The sequence below is a fragment of the Dryobates pubescens genome, chromosome 14, assembly GCF_014839835.1.
Source record: "Dryobates pubescens isolate bDryPub1 chromosome 14, bDryPub1.pri, whole genome shotgun sequence".
Lineage (NCBI taxonomy): Eukaryota > Metazoa > Chordata > Aves > Piciformes > Picidae > Dryobates > Dryobates pubescens.
In genome coordinates, this window is record NC_071625.1 from 21,536,253 (window position 1) to 21,554,041 (window position 17,789).

Here is a 17,789-nt window from a genome sequence, read left to right on the forward strand (position 1 = left end):
TTTCATTTCATTTGCCCTCTTTTTCTTGTGTTATGATGTGGTAAGAAGTGAAATCATGGTATTAATCCGCGGGTACTCCTTCAGATTATTAGCTAAAGACTTTGAGACTTCATCTAAGTATTTCCATGCCTAAATCATTTTGTTACTGGTACCTGAACCTCCTGTACATGATCAGTCTGAGATGGTGATCAGAAAAAAAATAGAAACTTGCAGAAGCAAAATGCTTCATTAGAACATTAGAATCTAGCTGCTACCCCATGTTTGCTGCTCCCCCATTTTCCCCATCGTGGCTGACACTATTAAAGTGCAAGGGAAGCATAGTTCAGTTTTTCACTGTGTGTGTTGTTTTGTGGTTAGAAGTGTAAATTCAGTCTGTGCTGTCATGTTGATGTTTCACTGCACCAACCCTTTTCATGCATACATATTTTAACAGTCTTAGTCTTGTACATTTGATTGCTTGTTTGGGTAGGTTATTTAAATCTTGCTTAAATCACATTTGGAATTGGTAGGAAGAAATGCAGTTGTTCACTGCTGCATGCGTGGGTGATGAAAGCAGCTTCAAGATGACTTCATGAGAAATTTAAGTCCAAAGCTAAGTCTTTGATTCTGGAGGAGTGTGGAAGGTTCTCCTGTTTCTCAAGAGACATGTAGTGTGCCTTAAAAGCATGTGTAAGATGGTATGGGTTTTGGAGAGATGTCAGCTGTTTATACATTGAAATTCCTCTAAGTATTGTCACAATGTTCAGCTTCTTCACATGGCCAAAATAGCAAGTGCAATGACTTTCCAGGATTTTAAAAAACCTTAGGCCTGTTGTCTGTGGAAAGTGCTAAAATGTATGTTAATTTCCAAAACAAGAAGTCATTGTATGTTCTTAAAATATCACTGCAGCTGTGGATAACAAAGAGAGTGCTAATTTAACATGTTAAATTTTAATTACTGGATAAGATTTTGCTTGCTTTTAGATTACAGTTGGGGAATGAAGATCAGGGAAATTAATCATCCAAAGAAGCCAGCATTGAAGATATGCAGTAGTTTTAAAAGAAGAGATGACTAAGTTTTTTGGTAGTAATTTAAAAATATCCTATTGTCCTAGAGAATTTCGAAGAGGGAGGGGGCAGGAATAAACACATGTGTTTACCATGTAGTTTTGGCAGCAGAGTTACTGAACTAAACAAAATTGTACTAGAAAGCTATTGAATCCATTCTCATTGAAGGATCTTAGAAGGGTTGTGTCAGTGGAATTTTTGAAGGTAAGTTTCTGAAGCTGTGTTTTATTTGAAGATGTTTCTTATGGATGGAGACCTCAGAGTTAGTCTTATTGAAAACTGCCTTTCACAAGTGATAACATGAATTTACTATCATATGGCCGATCAGCACAAAAAAATCAACATCCAGCTGAGGCTGCTGGGTTGCAGTTCTGATCGGTAATAGCATTTTCTGTTCAAGAGTGGCTGATTTGTGGACTTGGTAACTGTGGGCTTGGATGATGATCGGTGGGTGAGGGGCTTACTCTGGTGCACCTGGGTTGAGCCATAAACAAAGAAATACCGTATTTGTTTAGCCAAAGTAAAACAGCATCTATGCTCTTCTCAACTTGGCTTCTTTATTTCTGTCTTTAGGTACACAACAAAGCATTTGAATGATGAGACTACCTCCAAGCAAATTAAATCCATGTTGCAATAACGATTACCTGGAATCTGCACCTGCTGTAGACAGTATTCTGCAATGACTGAGATGCACAGATTTTTTTTTTTATATATATATATTTTTTTTTTTTTAGTGATTGCAACTACTATCTCGTCCATTCTTGCTTTTTACTTTCTCTCTTCCTGTTTAACCTTTTCTTTTCTTCTTTCCTTTTTTTTTTTTTTTTTTTTCTTTCTTAAATCACTTTCTTGTTCTTAAGTAAGCTCAGACTTCTTTTCTGTGCCAAATCAATGAAAATTATCAGTTCTGGAAAGTGTTTCTCCTTTTCAGAATAGCCATCCTAAGTGGCAGCTAATTATGCGTTGCGTTTGGATTTCTCTGTACCGGGGAAAGATTTGTGACTTGAACTAAATATTTTTAAACTTGTGGGGTTGGTTTTTTTTTGTTGGGTTTGGTTTGGTTTTGTTTTGTTTTGTTTTTTCCTTTTTTTCTTTTTTTTTTTGGAAAAACTAATATTTAATATTGCTTCTCCTGCATGGCAAGACTGCCTACTTCTGCTATTTAAAAATTCCTTGACGACTTCATTTTTTTTTTTTGTTTCTATGGCCGCTTATTTTCATGTGCAACCATGAGGAAACTAAAAGCAGATTTGTTTAAATTAACGGTGTTTGTACAAAATGGTACCCAACACAAAGGTTTGGTTTTTGTTTGGTTTTTTGTTTTTTTTTTAAATGAGTAAAAACTGTTTTGTTTAAAAGTTACGTTGGCATTTGGACTCATTTTTGTAAGGATGTCTGTTGTATGTTTTAACCTTTAATGACTAACGTTGAACTGTGGTGTGTGCGTAGCAAAATTACGTATGCATGTTCCTGTCAAATGATTGGCTGTGGATAAGATAATAAAATCAGCTTTCATTTTTCTAAGTGTGGTTTGATTTACCAGTATTTTGAGTGGGATGTCTTCATGCTCTTTGGATTTTTACCAAAAAAAAATAATAAATTTATAAATTTTATATAGTGAAAGCTCTGCTGTTTCATTACCAGTACTCACCAGTCTAATCCACAGATTTAAGCCTAAGTGTTTCAGGGCTCTTGCTCTCTGCTCTGTACTGCTTAACCTCTCTCCAGAAATACTACTTCTACAGAGTTTGGGAGGAAGAGCTTTATCCAATCCATATAGGTGCTGGTGGACATTGCTGAGGAACCTTGAGCTTCTTGTGTTAAATTCTCAGTACAGCCATCAGAAATGACATTCCAGATTAGGCTGCCACTTTGGCTCTTTCCATACCAATGGTGGGGAGATTAACTTCCTTCTCTCTCTGTACCCGTATATACTCCTCTGGAGCTAAATATTTTGAAATGTGTATGAAATCTGAATTATCTTGGCTTACTAAATGTTTCCTGTTTGACTGAAATTTCTTAAGATGTGTTAAACTTTGATAGGTTGGTTAAAAAAACTCAAGCTTTATTTGGGAGAGGATGAATTGAAGGGGAAAACAAGAAACAAGAATTACTAGAAAGAACATGTCCTGGTTTTGACTCGGCTTGCAGCTGAGTCCTGGCAGTCCAGTAACAACAGAAGGGTTTTCTTCTTTTCCCCCCAACTCCTCTCTGTGTGGGCATGGAGGAAAGGAGCCAGGAAAACCCAACATGTCAGCTGAGATAAGGACAACTTTTACTACTCTATTGCAGGGATGTCAGATTAGGGAAAAACAAAGGGAAAAGCAGAAACAAAACAGGCAGAAAGGTACACAGCAGTGAAAAACTACCACCGTGCACAGACTCAAGCCAGAGAGAAAGGGCTGAACCCCAGCCTGGAAACAGGAAGAAACACCAAAAACCATGGGCAGGAAACTTTACAAACTATAGAGTATACTACAAGTCCCATGAACCCTGAGCAACCTCTTTTCCTGTCATACAGTGAGCATGACTTGAGCATGGTGTAGAATGTATGATCCAGCTTGCTCTGTGCCACTGGGGTGGTAGAGTGGCCTCATTCCTCCTTCCTTCTAGTGGGGCCAGTCAGCTTAAACCAATACAGAACATTTCTGGCCAATGACACATTTTGCATCTGTGGGTAAACATTTGGCGTAGTTCTTGTGTGTAGTGCTGTTGTGATTATGCCTAAAATGAGTCATCAGCATTCAGGGGAGGAGACTTGAAACCTGCAGGCAAGTGAGAATACCCTCAGCTTCATTTGAGAAATAGTATTTTGAAACTTTACTAGCTCCAAATGTAACATAGCAGTAGGACTGTGCTGAATTTTTGGGGGACACTCCTGTACCATTAGGAAAGTTTCTTCTTTTTTGTCCCTTTTTGTTTTTTGGGGGGGGAGGTTGTTCATCTTTGGAAAGAGGTCTGCAAAATCTGAAGTCATGATGCTTGAGGAAGAGCTCAAAAGAGGTACAAATGTATGTGACTGGTAGCTGTGTAATCCTTAGGACAATGCACTTTCTTTTCTGCTCAGCGGAGGTCCATGCTACAGGAAAAGCAAATCATGTCTTATGGTGGCTTCAGGAATAATAAATTCTTGCTTTGAGATGATACTGCCCTCTAGTCCTTTTGGCAGCAGCACAGCTGAATCCAGCTGAGAAATGACAAAACTCGATTTGTGGTGCTTCTGTGGGTTTTTCCTTAAAAAAAAAAAGAAACCAAACCCATCTTTCCCGGAACTGTGAGTGTTACAAACTCTACAAAACCAACTACTCTGCATGCATCTGAAAAGGTTAGCTGTCCTTGTGAGTTCATTGCCCCTATTAGAAAACCAATTTCATCTCAACCCAACTTGAAACAGCAAATCCAGCTTGCCTGCTTTTACAGAAGAACTAGCCATAGAGCAGATTTCTTTGTCTGCTTCAATGGCTACTGACTGAAACAACAGAATTTTTTTCAGTTGCCTGTTTTGGACAGATCTTCCTTTCTGTTGCCCTGCCACTATCTTTGCTTTTAAACATCGTTGTTGTTGTGGTCTGAGAATAATTGGAGTTTTCCCTTTTTTGCTCTGGCATTTATGTCCTGCAGTTTCTCTTGTGTACGCAGCTGGGAAAGGAGATTAGAGCAGGCATGCCTTCGAGTTGGCTGGCCCACAACTCTTAAAAGCTTCTCTACTCAGGAGCTTTCCAAGAGAAGAAAACAAGCCTTCCAGTGCATGAGGCATCAGCTGTTTGTGTTTTTCAATAGGAACTGCCTGTGTGTTCACTGCTTAAGCTTTGGTGCTTGTTCCTTTGCAAAACCACTCATCTCCCTCGCTCTAATTCTTCTGTCTGTGGTATTGGACAGAAGAGCATCTGGCAAGCTTAGCACTAAATATTTTCCACTAAAATTTATATAACTTTTGGGGTAAAACTGCTCACTTTGGTTGGCACCACACTCATGTGATAGCCTAGAGTCTTGAGGTGCCAGTGGGCTGAGTGACATTTGATGGTTTACATAAATGCTCAGTTCAAATTTGCTGTCCTCCCTCTGCTGGGAGCTGGTGTAAGCACCCTGTAGCTGTTGTGGCTGGAAGGCTGTGTCCTTGTGATGCTTTCTCTGAGTGTAGACACTACTGCTGCTTTCTTACGGCCCAAAATGCTGGGCACCAGTGTGTCTCTGGGGAAAATGAGAACACAGTGGCATGTGTTGCCATAAAAAAAAAAGTCAGGTGGCTTTATAGCTTCCCTCCTGATCACAGGGTTCATAGTGTCTGCAACCCCACAAGCCTTGTTTTCTGTGGCTCTTTAATACAAGCCTGCTTATATGATCCTGATTTGGTTCCTAAAACTTCACATAAAAAGCACACAAATACAGAAATGTTTCTCTTAGTATCTTTTCCTATCTTTTTGCTTATGAACCACATCAGGATTTTGCTTTGCCAGGAATGCTGCCTATTTCCTGGGAGTTGTATTATGGCTGGAGTGTATCTGGAGAGGGAAATCCTGAAACAGCTTGTTGAAAATGGACTTGAAGCATTCCCTGGCAAACATCTCATGCTGGATGCACTGTCCTCTGGCTGCTCTCTCCTAGCTTGCAAAGCCAATACTATCATGTCTCCTCCAGTGGGGCTGTGGTGGCTCTTCAGGATGTTGCTTCACTAGAAGGATGTACATCCTTGTCTTTGGGCTTCCTAAACCTGGTGTTGATTTTTATGTCCCAGAAAAGACACTTGTGAAATAAATGTAAATAATTAACAAAGAGTACTTTTATGCAGTCATTGTTAGTTTATAGGTAGTTGTGGTATTTCAAAAGTGTCTGTGTGAAAGTTGCAGCAATGTTTACTGATGTCCTGCAGACACATGCACTAATGAGTCCTCCTTTAGGCAGGAGGCATCCTTGATGATTCTCCTTTTTTTTCTTCCCCCATATTTAATGGCCTCAGTAAAGTGTTTTCCACTCTTCTTCCCCAGCCTGGTGTAATTTCTGCTGGCTGATCAATATAAGCAGCTGCCCATCTGGCAGCAGTGAAGCAAGAGGTAAAGCAGTCCTGGTATAAAGTTCAATTTGCATATGAATTTTATCATGAGTTGCTTTTTGGATAGTTGCATCCAACTTAGTGTCCTGGATCTGGGGCAGTGCTTTCCTTTCCCCCTGCTTCTCTGCTAATGATCCTTACATGTCAGTCTTATCTTTATATTTTATTACCATGATAACATAAAGGTGCCTGGAAAGACTTACTGCTTCTGTTGAAGTTACAACACAAAAAGGGCTGCACCTGGTGAGCAAATTTAGCCATGCATAATCTAACCCTCTCTCTTGGATCTCCGCAATGTTCCGGTCCTTTTCTGTCACAGCTGTGGTAGTGTGAAGTGAGTGTTTGTGGACTTTTACACAGGGCAGATGTGAAGTCAGCTAGCCACTGTGAAGATGATACAAGACTTGGGCAGAGGTCTTACAAATATGATGAGGAGTTACAAACACCTGGTGACCATGATGATGAAGTGGGACATTGGAGAGCTGTGCTCTCTCCTAGTTCCTGCCATAGGATTCCTTGCTATTGATGGCAAATCTCTTTTGATCTCAAAGTTCCAGAAGTGTCTCTCTGCATGTTCTCCCCTACATCATGTAGGACATGTTGATGTCCACATCTGCAGAAGTTGTGGAGAGTTCCTGTTGCAGGTGACATCTAGATTTCTTTTGTGGCTTTGTTTTTTGCTGGTGGCCATGATCTGATTGAGGCAGAGAAGAGATGGCCTCTGTGGTCATGAGTGTCTAAGTCAACCTCAAGTCAAATCTGGCCTGGCACGGGCAAATATCTGGCCTGATCTGCAGCCCATCTTTTTCTTGGATGCAGGCAGGAAGTAACCAAGCTACTGGCTCCCCATCTTCCCACAGTGTGATTTCACATGTGCCCATTGTGTCAAAGTGATGCTGAGGCATTGGCCAAATGAGGGGCTGGTGTCCAGGCTTGGGAAGGGAGTGTGTGCACACATCCAGTTCATCTTGTGTTGCTGGAAACATACCCAGCATGTGAAGAGGCACATGAGACATGCTTCTGATTGCAGGCTGGAGGGAGATGTTGCAGTATAAAGCTGATGTCCCCATAACCAGTTGTGTGACCTCTGGTTGGCTTTGGTGTAATTCAAAGCAGTATGGGACTGCCTTTGCTGAAAGACTTAAGTAATGTGGAAGTCTGAACTTCACATTTTTCTAAGTTTTAAGCAATTGCTTCTGTCATCTTCAGCATCCTTAGTGTTTTCAAGGTGACATGCTTGCTTTCAGTGCTGTGCATCTGTGAAGGTGCTTGTAGTGCCTGAGAGTGAAATGCCACTTTGGGACACAGGCTAGAGCTGCTCTCTGTTTGCCAGTGGATTGACTGTGTTCTGGCTAAAAAAACAATGATTTAATGCCATGGGGAGGAAAGTTGGCTGATATCATGAGGAGTTTCCTAACGCATCTCTGACACAAACATTTTGCAAGAGAAATGGAAGAGGGTGGCTCCTTGGAGACATTTAAGCTAAAGTGAATAAAGGGCAAGAGGTGCCTGTTAGGAAGTGTTGCTGCACTGAGCTGGGCCAGACGGACCAACAGGTCTTTTCTGTCTTAAACTGAAGTTTGCCCTGGAAATTATGAAGTGTTCCTTCAGAGGCAGTTGGAGGTGTCAGAATTCAGAAGCTGGGAGATGTTGGACCAAACTATCATCCTCAAAGTGTCACTGATATAACTAAATCTTTAGCCAGATTTGCAGAAAATGCTTTCTTTTGTATTGCATAAAACAGAGTGTGCTGTGGGGAAAGCTGCCACATCGCAGGAAAGAGAAAACAGTTGTCCTGCAGATGGCAGTGATGCTCTTCTCAAAGGAGCCCTATTTCTGGCTGAATGCCACTGTTCTTTGAGAGCGACCGTCCCACCCACAAACTCTTCCTTCTATAAATTACTACAGTATTACTTTTCCCTTCAAAGACTTAGTGATCCATTGCTCTCTTTATTTCTCCCCTCATATTAACACATATTAACACAACTTGCTTCATGCTCTGACTTTGCAAAGAAGGAGCAGTTGATGCTGTGGTGTAATGTGTGTGTCTGCTCTCCAAGAGGGAACTCATTTAAGAAATGAACGACCCCAGACCCTGAAGCTGTGCCTCGGCTGATCTGCAAGGCTCTGAAGAGTTTTGATATACACTGTTAATCAAAAACTAATTAAATGTTTTAATTAGTTTTTCCAGGGTGGCGGATTGATTACGGTAAGACACTGTCTAGTCCTTCACAGGATGAGAAGCTCTTGCTCAGGAAGCAGAGCAGGTAGGGCAAAGCAGTATGGTTTCAATCAGTTGCCTGGAAGGCACCATCATCTTCAGTGTCTGTAATCCTACATCTCTAGCACCATTGTCTCATGAGTGAGGCTTTGGGGGTGATGCTGTTTGCAGGGGCAGTGTTGGCTGCCTTCGTCCAGCTGAGTGGCTGTTTTGTGCTCAGCAAACTCACAGACTCTTCCCACGCTTTGGACTTCTGTTTACTCTTTGGGTCTGAGCCCTCCTCTCTGCAGCCCCAAGCAGCTCCCCAGTGCAAAGATGGCTCATCTGAGGCTTGGATCTGGAAACCCTTGAAAGACAGATCTGATGGGAGACCAAGCCCACTACATCTGCAGCAGGGATAGATTTCTTTGGGAGTCTGGGGGAGTCAGAGATCAGACCATGGGAAATTTATGTGGTCTGAACCTAGAACAGCATTTGCAGCTATTGCCAAGGGGAGCGCTCTCAGTGTCTTTGTGTGTACATTATATATCTTTTAAATGGCCTACTGCATCACTACTGTAAAGGCTCTAAGGTTACAATAAAACTGCTGTTGCAGGTAAAGGAGGAGCTGATATTGTGCACTGCAGTGATTTCTTCAGCCTCCATTTTTCCCCACCCTGGCTGGGACTTCGGCTCCATTCTTTCTCAGAACTGGGTTGTTGGTTGTTTTGTCTTTTTTTCTGTCTTTCTTTCTTTCTTTTTTTTTTTTTTTTTTAAATAATTATTAAATAACTTCAATAACAACAGGCACAACTCGAGACTGCATTCAGTGCAGAGGTTTGATTTGCCTAAGGTTAGGAAAATCCCCACACTCAACTTCCCATGTCAAGGAAGAGTTTGGCTCTCTGAATCCTCCCCAGATTTTTGGGTCTGAGCAAGCAGCTGAGGGCTGCGCTGAGCTGTGGCAGGAGTAGCTCTGAGGGGCTGTGTAAGGGGATTGGAATTTGGTCAGTCTGTGCTGCTTCCTCCTCAGAAAGGCACTGAGATAGAGGAAGGCTGTGTGAGCTGAGCAAGGGCTGGTTTGGGGGGATGTGCTGGAAAAGTGGCAGTGGGTAGCAGGCACATTGAGTGCTGCTTCAGGTACAGCCTGAGGCTTTGATTAACAAGCATCCATGGGAGCATCAATGACATCCATTCGACCAAGTAACTGGTGAGAATTGGGACACCCTTTAAAAGCTGATCTTTGTGCAAGCACAGAGTGGGCTGTAAATAAGGAAAGCAAACTTGCATTGCATAACTGTATAGGGATGCTTACTTGAATTGCATCCAGTGGCAGAATCTTCCTGCTCTTCAGAAGCAATTCAACCACGCAGCAGACCTGTCACCTCTTCTAAAAGCCTCTTGCCAGAAATGCCCGTTTGTCAGGGGGCAAACAGCATCAGTGCTCACTGAACCTCAGGTTTCAAGCATGGGCTTTGGATTCAGGCTGGGAGAAAGGGCTCTCCACTGCTTTGGAGATAGTGACATATTGTGGCAGTGTTGATGTTTGCTGGACAAAATATTCACTGCTGTAACCCTGGTCTTGCTCATTACTCATCAAACTGTCTATTCATAGAATCATAGAACCTGTCACCCAACACCTCATGACTACTAAACCATGGCACCAAGTGCCACGTCCACTCCCCTCTTGAACACCTCCAGGGACGGTGACTCCACCACCTCCCTGGGCAGCACATTCCAATGGCTAACAACTCTCTCTGTGAAGAACTTTCTCCTCACCTCCAGCCTAAACTTCCCCTGGCACAGCTTGAGACTGTGCCCTCTTGATCTAGTGCTGGTTGCTTGGGGACTCATGTTTGGAGTCTTGCTAAGGTTTTGTTACCATTCAGCTTCATCCAGTTTTCCTGCTGCATGATGATCTAAGGATGGATGAGAGCAGCGATCTGCAGAATGACCAAATGAAGAGCATTAAGAGTTTGGGGAAATTACTGGAAACAAAGTTGCTATTTCATGGAATTTACTGTAGCAGAAGCAAAAAAGTACAACCAAAGGCTTTGACACCACATTTTGGAATCATTTTCTATCCTGATAACTGTGTTGATGGCAATCTCAAAGCATGCTGTGCAGACATGGCCACTCCTGATAGGAGCTATGATGCTCTGCTGGCTTAGCGCCATCTCAGGTGCAGGGGTTCACTGAGGTGGATCAGCCCCCTCCTCATCATTTTCATGCACCAAGGGAGAATCTCAAGGACAGAGCTGCAAGTATTGCCCCTCAGGGATCAGATAAGAGGATCACCCAGGCACAGAAGTGTCTGGGGACGTGGGACTCCAGAGAACCTGGGCACAATGCACTGGAGAACTTTAGTGTGAGACAGGTAAGTCGTGCCAACACAGTGGCAGCTGTGGCCCTGTGGGTGACTTAGCTGTGTTTGGCATAGAGATGAAGGGTCAGACATGAAGGTCATCTCTGAGGAGATGCACACTGTGCTGTACATGCCCAGTGTGCCTGGGAATGTGGGATTTATCTGCCTGCATGCATAGAAAAGCTGCTTTTCTGGTAACTCAATAGACAAATGTCATGCTTGTGCTGATAGTGGTACCAAAAAGGCCCACGATCATATCTGGTTTTCCTGTGAGCCACAGGGTATGGCACTACATAACAGATATCTGAGAGCAACCTCATTAAAAAGGTGAAGGTAGGAAGTGATTGGGTTCACAGCAAGAGAGAAAAAGTATTTTGCAGCTCTTTAGAGCAGTGAGCTTTTCTGAGACACCTTGGTCCCTCTGGGATTAGCCTTGTGGTGTCTGGACTGGTCTCTCTGCCAAGCATGCTGTTACTTGGATGAAAGCAAGACACGAATCAAAGTTCTGGGGTCCCAAGGGGAGGGAGGGGTGTGATAACCTCATCACAAACTCCCTGTTTGGAGTTAGTGATGGATGAGATCCAGTAGATAAACTACCTGCTGTGATATTATCTCAATGGATCTCAGTGTTAAAAGCTGGTTTGATGTGATGGAGTTTGGTTTCCTTCTCAGTCCTATCACAGTGATAAGGCAGTTATGTTTACTGGGATAAATACTCTGCTGTATTCCGCAGTCTGGTGATTCCCCCCCCACCCCCCGGCCTTCTCATTTGTATGAATAACAGGCATCATTATAAATGTATCATTGTGTTCAGGAGGGATTTGTGAAACCAGCAGTTGAGGGGCTCTCTTGCAAGAGGGAGACAACTTCTTCTCAAACTGAGTGAATATTTAATCTTGAATCTATCTTTTCCTGTACCTCCTTCCACGGTCAAACCTGCTGAACAGAAGGGAAAACAAATTCAACCTGACTTTGAAGGTTTAGTGAATATTCAGAAAAATAATCCATTCACTATGAATGAGACCTTGCACTTGCTAGAAAAATTCCTGGGCAGTTCTCAGTGTTGGTAGGTGGAACTTCAGAAAGCAGAGAGGTGGAACTTCAGAAAGCAAAACATCTTTCTAAAAGTCTGGCAAAAATAGTGGTGTATCTAAGAACAAATCAAGGTACCTTGGGACCTTTTCAAACCCTTATAATGCTCAGAGCTGTAGATAGTTCCAGCTCTTGGGGCCAGAAGAACATGATTAGTGGTTACACACAGGGCTCCAGCATGGAATGGACTGGAACTGGAAGAAATGACTAGGTCATAAATTGAAGTTTGTCAGGAGAGATAATATCCCAATTCACCTTGCTGTTGTTAGGCATTATGGCATAATTTAAAGTAGGACAATGTGGCTATGTAGCAAATTTTAATGGGAAGTTTGCCAAAATATGGGAGAAAGCTGTGACTCAAAATAGTTAAGTTTCATGGCTCCCAGAATTGAGGAATGATCTCCTTAGGACTTCCTGGGCTGCTGCTTCAAAGACCTTGAAGGTAAAGGCAGATACCTCAGGTCAGTGCTGATGGGGATGCTCAAGAGGCTATTCAGGGAGTTGAATTTATCCCATCTTACCCATTGCTTAAGATCATACATGTTCTTTAGGCTCTGGTTATTGCTCTAGAAGGCAATTTATCTGAATGAGCAAATAGCACCACACTCTTTCCCTTCAGCTACAGCTGATTCAGATCCTATTAGTGTCTCTGACTACTTGAAATTGCTCTTTCTCAGATTCATTGTCTGGTGCTTTCCTGCACGCAAGCATAGAGGCTGATGCAGCTGAAGTGCAAGACTTTGGCCTCTGTCCCCAGCGTTCCTGACAGAGAGGCTGAGGTAGCACATAAACCCATCCTCATGCATTTAGATGTCTTCATCATCAGAGAGCACCGTTTGGGAAAGACACATTTAAAAATCTCTTTGTTGGGTTTATGGGTTCTTTAAAGCCACTTAGTCATTTGATAGCAGGTTAAAATTAGTCCATACGAGATGAGGCATCAACACAGTCTTTTCCCAGAGCTCCTTATTAGCATTGATTTTTCAGTCAGGAGAAGTATCAAGTAGTGGAAGATTAAATTAATGATACTGCAGTCTGTACAGTTTGCCTGGAAATGCCTGGCATCTTGTGCAGGGACTTTGTCACATGGTTTTCCACAAGACAAAACTGAAGATTCAGCAACAAGAACACAGAAAGGTCATTCCTGGTTTTAGGGTGTTGGTTCGATCAGGACGAATACCCTTTTCCCCCTTCTGTTTTTCCTTTCTTGGCAAGCATGATAATTTTATTACTTTTTTGAAAGTTTGGGGTTTTTAAAGATTTTTTAATTATTTTTTTTAAGCACATGTGAGGGAAGGCTCTGCAAAATGATGTGCATTCCTAGTCTTTGTGGCTATTGCAGACCAAAGGGCTGATGCAACAGCTGTTGAAATTCATGGGACTTTTTTCCCTGGCATTGGTGTGCAGTGGATTGGTGTGATGGGGTGAGGCAGCCTGGCCAAGCTTGAGCTCCTCATGCTCTTGGACAGAAAAGGATCCATACATTAGCACCCTGCAGTATATACTGGGAGGAATTAGGTTTTAAAGAGATGAAGATAAAAGGGTCTCGAGGGTAAGGAGCTTCTCCAAGCACCTTAATTACTCGCAGGCCTTTTAGTATTGGGCTAGTCAGACATACCTTCAATGATGCTGAAGCAGGAACCTCAGCTAAACTCTCTTGACAGAGAATGAAAAGAGACAGATGTGCATCCAGCTTGATTCAACCTTTCCTAACATCATTAGATACACAAGATGACCATCTTTCTGCGGATGTCTCTCTCTCCCTATGACTAGAACGTAAGTTCCCATGTTTAAGTCTTAGATAAGTTGTGTCAGATCAGTCTTGAGGTTTACTGCTGCCTTCTTCTGAAAGGCCACACTTGATCCAGCACAGGGACAGAGTATATATTTGTGGCTCAGACACTTTAGTGGTAAAGCTTCTGCAAGACCAAGGAGGTCACAAAACTCTGATGCAAATATACCCTGATATTTTCCATTTTATTTTTCCTACTTCAGAATCAGCAGGGACTGGGCAGCCTGAAGTCAGTGTACTGGTGAGGTTAGGAGATTGGACAATAGAGGTTTTTGAGAAAAACATACAAATAGGCTTATTTTGCACCAGTGAAATAATCTGTATGGCTGTACAAAGCTTCAATTACAACTTCTTAAATGAGAAACAATGATGACAGTAAGTTAATCCTGAGCTTTGTCTTCTCCCAGGCAACCAGCACCAGAACAAGGGCACACAGTCTCAAGCTGTGCCAGGGGAGGTTTAGACTCGAGGTGAGGAAAAAGTTCTTTACTGAGCGAGTCATTCGTCATTGGAATGGGCTGCCCAGGGAGGTGGTGGCGTCACCGTCCCTGGAGGTGTTCAAGGGGAGATTGGACGTGGCACTTGGTGCCATGGTCTAGTTGTGAGGTCTGTTGGGACAGGTTGGACTTGATGATCCTTGGGGTCTCTTCCAACCTTGGTTATACTGTGATACTGTGATACATATATGTTGTTGAATACTTGTTGATAAGTGAAAAGCCCTCTTTTTTGTTTTCTTGTTTTGTTCTGTTTTGGTTTCCATTGAAGAATTTCACAGACCCATTTCCAGTTCCTTGCAGCCCATCCCTGACTAGTCCATGTTTTACAGGCTGGAATCTACTGGTTTAGTGGATATTTGGGGATTAGACCTATGCATCCCGTGAGAGCAGGATCTCAAAGCCTGTGAGAAGAATTCATAGAATCATAGAATCAACAAGGTTGGAAAAGACCTCAAAGATCATCAAGTCCAACCTGTCACCCAAGACCTCATGACTACTAGACCATGGCACCAAGTGCCACGTCCAGTCTGCTCTTGAACACCTCCAGGGATGGTGACTCCACCACCTCCCTGGGCAGCACATTCCAATGGCCAACAACTCTCTCTGTGAGAAAGTAAACAACTTTCTCCTCACCTTGAGCCTAAACCTCCCCTGGTGCAGCTTGAGACTGTGTGCCCTTGTTCTGGTGCTGGTTGCCTGGGAGAAGAGACCAACCCTCTCCTGGCTACAACCACCATTCAGGGAGTTGTAGACATCAATAAGGTCTCCCCTGAGCCTTCTCTTCTCCAGGCTGAACAATCCCAGCTCCCTCAGCCTCTTCTCATAGGGCTTGTGCTTGAGGCCTCTCACCAGCCTAGTTGCCCTTCTCTGGACACTTGATGAGGTGACTTCTTCAAAGGAGCAGGCCTGAAGGGGACCATGGAGGGACTACAGTAAGGTGAAAACTCTGTGTTTAACTGTCAGTGGGGCAATGGTGTACTGAGCCCAATGGAAGTAATGACCTCTGTGTAGAGAGAAGACAGTAGCTAAGGAAAATGAAAAGGAAGGAGTGACTGGAAATAGCGACTGCATCTCTCCATTTACTTTTAAATTTTGGTCTCCAGACTCTCCCTTACAGTGATCATGCAAGTTTCCAAGTCCAAACTTTGCCTTGTGGGAAAAAATGTGTTCCAAGTGTTGTTTCTTGAGATGCTACTTGACAGGATGGGGTCCTTGAAGAATATGTGACCCCCTGCAGCTTCATTAGCTCTCCTTCTAGCTCTCCCCAAAAACACATTTGAGCACTGCAGGAACATCATGTCATCAACGCTGTAGCAGCCAGTTACTTTATCCTACTTGATGCCATCATTTAATGAATCAGATCAGAAGATGATACTGGGTCATTCTGTCCTGGCTGGAATGATTAAGTGTATCTGTGCTATGAACTGCAGTTATCTTCTGAAAATGTCAGACTGCCTGCCAAGATCTTGCCGTGAGTTAAATAAGCATCTGCTGGCTGAGGATTCAGACTCTGAAGAGGAGCTGGTTATATGTAACTGTGAAATGAAACCTCATGGATTCAGTAGCCCCCTTGGACCACCAGATCCTGCATCTTGCTGCCCCTTGGTATTGTGGTTTTGCAAAGAAATTCATGTGCCCAGAGTTTTATCCCAGGTTTATGGGTTTTGTCCAGCTGAGATATCATGTACCTGACAGATGTTTCTCTGCAGGGGGAAGGGGGCAGGGGCAGGAGGAGTTGGGGTGGTGAAGTTCTGAAGAAATTAAACACTATTTCAAAAATAAAGGATTTTATCTATGCATTCACTGTATTAACTCAGTGGCTCCCCCAGACATCTGGCAAGTATTGTGGCTGTGCCTGAGAGATTTTGGAGAAGGAGCATTTGCACTAACATTAAATGCAGTACGAGTAAATCAAGTGAAGAAATTGCTGCTTAAAGGAGGGGGAATGTTTGCAGCATTGCAAAATGGCACAAGGAGCTTTAACTGCAGGCAGAGATGGGATTAACATCCCTGCAGCAGTGTTTTGAACTACCTCCTGGTTTGTCTGGAGGTCGTTCAGGACCCACTGCCCCCACCTCCCCCTCCCCCCATCACGGCAGTGCCAACCGTTAGCATTCTTCATCCACAAATGGTTGCTGGCTCACACGTCGGCTCTTTAATAGTTCCCTTTAGGATCTGAGGACATAAAACATGAGGATATTTGCACTGTTGTAATAAAAGGTACTGGGAATGTTTGGTAAGATAAAGTATTAGAGGTTTCCTTCTGCATAAGTAGGTAGCCTGTGTGTATATATAAATGTGTACATGTATACATTTACACGCATACTCATTTGCTTCAGCTTAAGTGTGTAGAAAGAAAATCCTGTCCTAGGTTAGGAAAAGACCACTGCTGTTCCTAACATGTGAAAACACAACTGATGGTGCTGATGATTTTGCGTATAGGCTTGTACTATTTTCATGGGATTGCTTTGCAGTCATATGAGGATGGTGTGGAAGTGTAAATGAAGAGTCGTTGCAATAGAAATGCTTTTCACATAGGTTTGCGGGAAGACAGGACTCTCAGGTTTTGTTTCTCTTGGACTTTTAAATGTTATCTTGCCTATTGCACTAAATCTCTTCAGACTTTCAGTAACTTGGTCACTACTACAAGAACTCCCCTGGTGCTGTGAGGCTCTAGGAATAGGCTAGACTGTTGGGACAGCAGGAGAAGGACAATTCATGTTGTTTGGCTGGTGCCTGATTTTCAGCCTGTCTCTGTCCCAGGATGTTTGCTATATTTATTGTTAGGTTTGTTTTGAGGGGAAGGATTCAAAATGGTGAGTATTTGGAGGACTGTGTTCACTTGTGGGTTAAAGAAATGGCATATAATCACTGTTGTTCAGTTGCTGAATGTGTTATAATGGCAAGGTCCAGTATGGTTTTCTGGGTTCAGCATGTTGTTTATAATGATGTCTGCCTCAGCAAGGGAAGAGCATCTCCAAGCACATCACAGTAAGGGCGTCTCAGCTTTAAAAGGATTGACTGTGGGACTTTGGAAGGATAGGATGGTAGGTCCTTCACTCCTGGTTGTGCTACGGTGGGGTCTCCCACACGAATCCTAAGGATTAGCCCAGCTCTCTATGTGAGGATTTTCCATTTGGAAAGGCAATAGTACTGAACTGTGCAGGACACATTTCTTTCCTGCTAATTCAGTGCTGTGCTGGGAGAATTGGCCCCTTGTGGGCTAGTGTCAGTGGCTGCAGGCATTTCCCCTCTCAGCATGCTGCAGCCATATGGAGGCAAGGACACATGCTGCGTGCATAGCCGGTGGTTTTGCTACAGCTGACTTTTTCCCCTTTAAAGTTTTGATTACCTGAGATAATACTGAAGCTCAGAAGCAGCGTGGCAGTGATGATTCCTTGCCTGCTGGTCATAAGAATTTATTTGCTTGTTTATCACCCACCCTTGTAATACCTTAAATGCAAGGTCAGGACAAGAAAAGATTAAAAAACCTATTTTATAGGCTCATGTAAATACCAGTGCCATCAATGACATTATCCTGGCAGGATAGTAGCCCTCAATTTTTGTATATAGAGTTTTAAAATAAACTCCCAAAATAGGACATAGTTCAAAATCAGTTAATTTTCAAATCCGTTTTACTGAATTTTTGCATAACTTTGCCAACATAGAGAATGAAAACTGTTGTGTCACATCCTCAGCCGCTGCAAAATGGCACAATGCCACTAAAGTCAAAGATGGAACGATAA

General features: G+C 42.9%; 1 protein-coding gene across 5 annotated transcripts in view; it reads left to right on the top strand.

Annotated features, from left to right (window-relative positions):
• Nucleotides 1–2,086, top strand: part of CYRIB (CYFIP related Rac1 interactor B) — an 88,065-nt gene extending 85,979 nt beyond the window's left edge. For all 5 annotated transcript variants that reach the window (XM_054167159.1, XM_054167158.1, XM_054167161.1 and 2 more), the window contains one exon: nucleotides 1,621–2,086. In XM_054167159.1, the coding sequence (XP_054023134.1) occupies nucleotides 1,621–1,684 (64 nt within the window). In that variant the 3' untranslated portion in view covers nucleotides 1,685–2,086. The remainder of the gene's footprint in view (nucleotides 1–1,620) is intronic.
• Nucleotides 2,087–17,789: the final 15,703 nt, after the last annotated feature.